This window comes from Gigantopelta aegis, chromosome 8 (assembly GCF_016097555.1).
Source record: "Gigantopelta aegis isolate Gae_Host chromosome 8, Gae_host_genome, whole genome shotgun sequence".
In the NCBI taxonomy this organism is placed as follows: Eukaryota; Metazoa; Mollusca; class Gastropoda; order Neomphalida; family Peltospiridae; genus Gigantopelta; species Gigantopelta aegis.
In genome coordinates this window covers 42,756,796-42,763,627 of record NC_054706.1, presented here as the reverse complement: position 1 = coordinate 42,763,627, position 6,832 = coordinate 42,756,796, and the positions used below count along the sequence as shown (strand labels likewise).

At 40.0% G+C, this 6,832-nt stretch overlaps 1 protein-coding gene across 1 annotated transcript; it reads right to left on the bottom strand.

Moving 5' to 3' along the window:
* Positions 1–1,016: 1,016 nt before the first annotated feature.
* Positions 1,017–4,348, bottom strand: LOC121379673. The gene is made up of 4 exons (XM_041508323.1): positions 4,204–4,348; positions 3,206–3,465; positions 3,061–3,116; positions 1,017–2,666 (listed from the first exon to the last, which is right to left on the bottom strand). The coding sequence occupies exons 1-4, from the start codon at positions 4,339–4,341 to the stop codon at positions 1,489–1,491; spliced, it is 1,632 nt and encodes a 543-aa protein (XP_041364257.1). The 5' UTR covers positions 4,342–4,348; the 3' UTR covers positions 1,017–1,488.
* Between the last annotated feature and the right edge of the window lie 2,484 nt (positions 4,349–6,832).

The following is a 6,832-nucleotide window of genomic DNA, read 5'->3' as shown; positions in this document are numbered from 1 at the left end:
TACAATCGTTAAAAAGTCTCTGTTAGTCGATAACATCTTAAAAATTGCAGCAAACTCAGGAATGTCTCTTTAATATACCTTGGAAAATAACCTTTGCTTGGTAGCAATTTTTTTCTTTTCTAAAAATTTGTATTGTTTGAGATTTAGAGGCACATTTCCTAATGTTTCAGATTTAGAGACTGACGTCGAGATTCTGGTGAAATATTACTCTGGAGTGGCACCAAACAAGCTTTCCTGTCATTTTACTTTGAAGGTTTTATTCACACAAACGTTTAGCACACACACACACACACACACACACACACACACACACACACACACACACACACACACACACACACACACACACAGAGAGAGAGAGAGAGAGAGAGAGAGAGAGAGAGAGAGAGAGAGAGAGAGAGAGAGAGAGAGAGATCGGACAAACCCAAAAATCAACACAAGAAGTGATGATGAATGAGAGATAAACATTTTATTTGAACATTAAAAACACAATTTACTTTTTGATTGAGGCTATTCCAGACCTGATCGCATGGGTGTAGGCGGAAACTATTTGAACACCATACATATTCGCCATAAACTACATTGCAATTAACTTAATGAAACATGATATGCAATACCTACTTGTAGATACACCCCTCATATAACATACTATAACAAAGGCAACAGTGCCTTTATCTCCGCCTTACTATCAAAAGCCACCGAGCAGTAAAGACAGTTTACAGACTAACAAGGCATAAAATAGTTGAGTTATTACCCCACAATTTATTTACAGAATACCACTTACTAGAGACACCGAGTTTCAACATTACCCCCATCCCACAATAACACCCCCCCCCCCCCAAAAAAAAAAAAACCCACAAAAAAAATAAAATAACACCAACAAAAAAAACCCCAAAACCCCCCAACAAAACAAACAAAAACAAACAAACAAACAAACAAAACGACACTAAAAACTAAATCATCATAAAAAACCCTGAACAAATCAAATAACAAGTACGCCACCGATTCTGTAGTTTAATTACTAGTTATCAGTATGTATTTAATATTTTCCATGTATATCACGTTTGATTAGTTAGCAAAAGCAGATTAGTTAGTTTATTTGAAGACTGATTTTTTTTTTTGCATGACTGCTTCTAATTTTAACCAAACTTATTAAAAAAAATAAAAAATAAAAATAAAAGTTAAATTAGGTCCAGAAATGTGAAGAAAAAAAACGTTTAATGAGTACCTCCGGAATTCTGAAGTACATTACATAGTAATCAGAATACCAATTACTAATTAAAACAATCGTAAGACAGCGATGCCCATAAACGACTGAATCACTATGTGTACATACAATTATCTAAAATGATAATATTTATATATTAGCATATCCCAAGTTTAATGTCTTTATATCACATGAATAGTTTTCAACACATAATGCTGCTTTGTAATTAACGGCGAAGTATATTTGACTAGATGGCGCTATTAAAGTTGTATTCCTGGTCATTACGAGTGTGACGTCATATGACGCGTCAAATGATGTCTTTCTCGAAATGTCTCGTTACACACAGAACACTTAAGCTTGTCGTCTCTTTTCTTTTTCACAGGGTCGAACTCTCGCGTGTGGTGAGATCTCATGTGATAGACGAGATCGCTGGTCATTCGGAACGAGGCGTTGCACTTGGCGCACCAGTTCTGGGACAAGTTCATCGCGTGCCTGGGGTTGTTCATCAGGGTGGGGTTGGTGCCGGTGTTCACGATGCAGTCCACCATCGGGTTGTGGTACTTCATGAAGGGCACGTTCACGTTCATCCTGTCGAACAGAACCATCTGCTTTGGAAACGACTCGTGCTCACTGCCTTTATGTTTGGTGTTGAGGAAGCGCTCAGTGAGGGGACCCGGCATCCGACCCACCGGTCCGTGCATCACGTCACCCAGGCCTTGCGACCTGGGGTCAGAATACAGGTTGCTGCTTGGTGTGACGTTCCGAGAAAGATTCGATGGCGGTAATAGGGCAAGTCTCGGCATATAGAGATTAAACATATGCTGATGAATCGCCTCTTCGTGCTGAATGGGAACCATGGAATTGGCAACCATAGTGGGTTCAGAAACACCGTTGTGAGATGGCAAGGAGTGTTTTAAGGTCGATATCACTGGATCCGGTCTTGACATTGGAGTCAACTGTTCTTTCATTGGAGATTGTGATTTTTTCACTTTTTTGAAAGCACTCGAGTCACTTGACCTTGGCGATAGATCCCGCAAGCCTGGATGAAGCTGAATGTGTTTTGAGGAACTGTCCTTCACTAACAACTCCTGGTTATCCGAGCCGGCTTCCCTCTCATCCTTATACTGTTCCGTATCTCTGTTGGCATTGCGCTTTCTGCCTTGCTCGCCGTACTTTATATCTTTCTTTTGATCAGACAGAGTTTTAAAGGCAGACACTACGTCTTCCCCTCGCAGTTCTTTGTGGTTATTTGGGTATATATGTGGAAAATCTGTTTTACTATGATTATTGTTTTCCACAATGGCGGATTCTCTTTGATCCAGTGGATGTTTCGTTACTAAACTGACGGCCGCTGGGCTGAAGACGGAAGTGTTGTACGCACATTTGAATTTCAGATGAGCCCGCATTGGAAAGGGGAACTCAAACACCTCTCCGCATCTCTGGCATATGTAGTCCTCATCTGTAATATAATTAAAATAATTAAGTTAATAAATAATTAATCATACAATGCTCAGATATCAAAAATGTTTCGGTGATACTACGACATACGTCTAAAGTATGGGGGGGGGGGGGGAGCAGGGATGCAGCCTGGCTTTTGCCCGAATTAAACGAAAATGTCCGAATATGCATAACAATATTTATTCATATTAGCATTACTACCAAACAGCTATATAGGGTTAGAAATGAATTACAACTAATTTTGAGGGTAGAATGATGGAAATACATGATAAGAAGGTCTCAGGTTAGCACATTTCCTCCGAATATCTCTATAATTTTTGCCCGAATTTGAGGTTTTGCTCCAGCATTAGGGGGAAGTTGGTCTTGTACGCTTGTGATACACATTATATAGTTACCTTTGTCAATATGTCTCGAAAGTTCGGGTATGACCAGCAGTTGCCAGAAATCTTTACTATTCCTAGAATATACACATTATATAGTTACCTTTGTTAATATGTCGCGGAAGTTCGTGTATGACCAGCAGTTGGCAGAAATCTTTACTATTCGTAGAATATACACATTATGTAGTTACCTTTGTCAATATGCCGCGGCAGTTCGGGTATGACCAGCAATTGACACAAATCTTTACTGAACCAGACGAGTAGTTCCTCCGCGGCGCGGATAATGCTCAGAGACCGGAAGTACACGTGTCCCTCTTTGAGGTAGGCCTCCATGTTCTGCTCCTCCTCGTCACGTGCCGGCTGGATGTACGGCAGCCACTCCACCGCCTTTATACCTTCCTTTCTTTCTAACGGGTCCACCTTGTTAATGAAACAGTAAATTATAAGTTTAAAATGTTCACCATGGAGTCGCGTGAAAAGGACATGAATCAGTAGCGATTACACATATATGAACACTTGTACGTGTGGATATGTGTGAGGCAAGTCCGGGTCTTACAAGCATATCGTTGATTTTCATCCGATTTTAAATATCCGTTGCTTTGTTTATCCATTCATCCCTGCCTCCACCTCCCCTCCTTCCTCCTCCTCCATCTCTCTCTCTCTCTCTCTCTCTCTCTCTCTCTCTCTCTCTCTCTCTCTCTCTCTCTCTCTCTCTCTCTCTCTCTCTCTCTCTCTCTCTCTCTCTCTGCCCCTCTCTCTTTCTCTCTATCTCTGTCTAGCTGTGTAGTGTGATGTGGTGCCTGTACTTTGCTGTATTAGTAGTATTTGTTTTATTGACCAGTGTCTTCATCTACTACCGGTGTAAAATAGTTAACTTATTCTATGCAGTTCCAAAAAACCCAAATTATATAAGAAACAATTAAATTAAAATTAAAAGTATTTATTGTAACTCATTTCGTAACAAATCCCACAGTATCAGTGACGAAATGGCCACTCACAAACTAGGCACCCCCATGAAAAGTATGAATGTTAAATTTAATTTGTTTGGCATAGTACAAAATGATATTTACCTTCAGTAAAACTCCGTCTTGGTATAGTACAAAATGATATTTACCTTCAATAAAACTCCGTCTTGGCATAGTACAAAATGATATTTACCTTCAGTATAACTCCATCTTGGCGCTTGTCATTGGTCAATGAAGCGATTAGGTTGACCGGGTCAGCCATGGCCAGATGGGATGGAAACGGACCAAAGATCTGACCGTAGTTGATGTCCGTCACTGTGATAACACCCATTGTTGAATTTTCTGAAAACTGGACGATTCTGCTGAAATAACAATGAAACAGAAATTATATTAAAATGCTTTTAAAGGCAACTACTGGGTGTTTTCTGTAACGGTTTTAAAGCTAAGATGTTTTTTAATGAAAAGTAAACGTGATTATTACGGAGTGTTTTGAATTTTTAAATATATGAAATAGTGTGTGTGTGTGTGTGTGTGTGTGTGTGTGTGTATACGCATGTGCATGTGTTTTGGTGTAATCTGGGGTCATATATTGTGAAGTGTATCGAGGCCTTTATGAAGTGCCGGCACACCAGAAAGATTTGTAACCGACAGGACTAAAACGCGTAAAATACACTTATCTACCTGTACCTATTTTGAAATATGAAATTACAATGTGCAGACCATTTCATACTTTGTGACGTTTTTGCGGGTATAAAGCACAGATCCGCTTTACACACTGTGTGAATAGCATAACGTGTTGACGTGAAGCCGTTCCTACTGAAGTGTGTAAAGCGGTTCTGTTGTTCTTAGAAGATGTCTGTAAAAGCAAGATGCCAGACCATTCCATTTCTACCAGTGCTGTCTCCAAAAGTGGACACATTTTATCATTATAATTTTATTGTGTAAAATATTAACAAGGAAAATTTAATTTCTGCCTCAGTATATTGTAAAGTACGGCTGTTTGGTGTCTAACATGGCTATTTCAATACTTGATCAAGAAAGGGAGTAAGAGACGAAACCCACTGCTGCCTCATAATCTACTCGTACCGATAAAGGTCAGGTCAGGTCATAGAGTTTTACGTGCACATTCAGAACAAGCTGTTGTAGCGCACGCCTGTCATGGACGCAGGTGCCGGTCTCGGCCGGTTCCTCCATCCAGGACAGGAAATACCAATAAAGCAGCAAGGGATCTTTTATATGCGCTATTCCATAGACATGACAGGACAAAAGACCCGAGTCCATATAGAGGGTAATCGACCCTGAGACCCTCAGGTGAACTCTCTACCACTGAGCTACACTCCGCTCTTTGGTGTTCAGTGCAGTCCAGTTCCAGTTGATGAGCGAGAGATCCTGTGAGTAATGCGACGAGACATGCCTGTGTCAGGTCCTAAAGCCCAATCAAGGTGCAATAATCCACACTCTCTCCAGCCACTGTGATCAATTTAATAAAGAGAACCCGCGCAAGAGTATGCTGGCTGTAATGCGAATATGTTTTGGACCATCTCGCCAGATTTACGGCGACGCTAACGAAGCAGAATGTTTGTATCAATTTTGGGAATGATGTTGGAAATTGGAAATTCATTAGGTACGGCTTATGGCAATAAATTGCTGAAGAGCTTTTCCCTCCGCAAAAGCCTCCGATCTTGCAGTGCGCATCGTGGACTGTTAGGGAGCGTAGCATAATGCAGGGACAACGCATGGAAAAAGTAATCTTGTTAATGTGTTAGAGAATACGTTAATTAAAATAGATAGCTCTGCAGTGATCACACCCTAATGCGATCATATCCTTCGCTGAACGTTTGCGGATTTAACCAAATTAAGGACGTATGCTGTTCCAATTGCAAACAGACCAGGTGCTGCGTAAATCTCAATATGGCCGCGGTTATTCGTTTTCTTCTTGTCCGCGCGGAATGTTTACGTTGTAATTTGTATGGAGTGCATCACGATATTAATCGAATTTCAGAGTTGGAACCAGATGTATTGTGTTCTGGCAGCATATGTGGCTATTTGACTCTGCACTTTTTATTGCACTTGTCAAAGCCATGTGATTTTTGTTGCGGCAAACCGTCAAATGTAAGCATACATACTTTATGGGGGCTAAAAAGTCCGTGGAGTCCAAGTGATCATATCAGTTATTCACTTAAGAGAAGCATCAGATCGTTAGATTCCGTTAACATATTAACGTAATTACGATTTACTTCGTCACAATATATTAACCGGTTGGTGCAATATGCGGAGTGTACACAAAAAATCTATTTTTTTTACCCCTCCCACCCCGAAAAAACACAACAAAAACGACAACAACAACAAACAACAACAACAAAAAAGGCAAGAAAAAACCCAAGCCCCCAAATAAATCCGACTACACAAGCCCATAATATCCCCACCCCCCACAATACAAAAAATCCCCAATTTACTGTCGTCTAAATCACTGCTGTTTGTTTTATTGTAAAACTATCAACAAAGATTGTAAAAAAAACCCCGTTATTATGAAATATTATATCGGGTGGCCCTAATAAACGATAACCCCACTGAATATGGAACTGTCTAAAAGGTATAGGGACTGTAATTTTAATTATTATTGGCCCATGGGTCAAATATTGTTAAAAAGTAAAAGATTCAGTATTGTAAGTAAAAAGAACAAACCTTTGTTTTCGACATGGCAGTATTGACGGAGAATAAGACAAAACGATAAACGACAAAATAAGAGAGAGAAAAAAAAGAAATCACGTTTTGAAGAAATCAGAAAATCGACTTCGTCATGGTAAAGAACCGTTTTGGGG

Coding starts and splice junctions, on each gene's coding strand:
- LOC121379673 (XM_041508323.1), bottom strand. CDS start 4,341: ATGGGTGTTATCACAGTGACGGACATCAACTACGGTCAGATCTTTGGT. Junction 3,466..4,203: donor AAGATGGAGTTATACTGAAG/GTAAATATCATT, acceptor TTCATTAACAAG/GTGGACCCGTTAGAAAGAAA. Junction 2,667..3,060: donor TTCGAGACATATTGACAAAG/GTAACTATATAA, acceptor ATTATATTACAG/ATGAGGACTACATATGCCAG.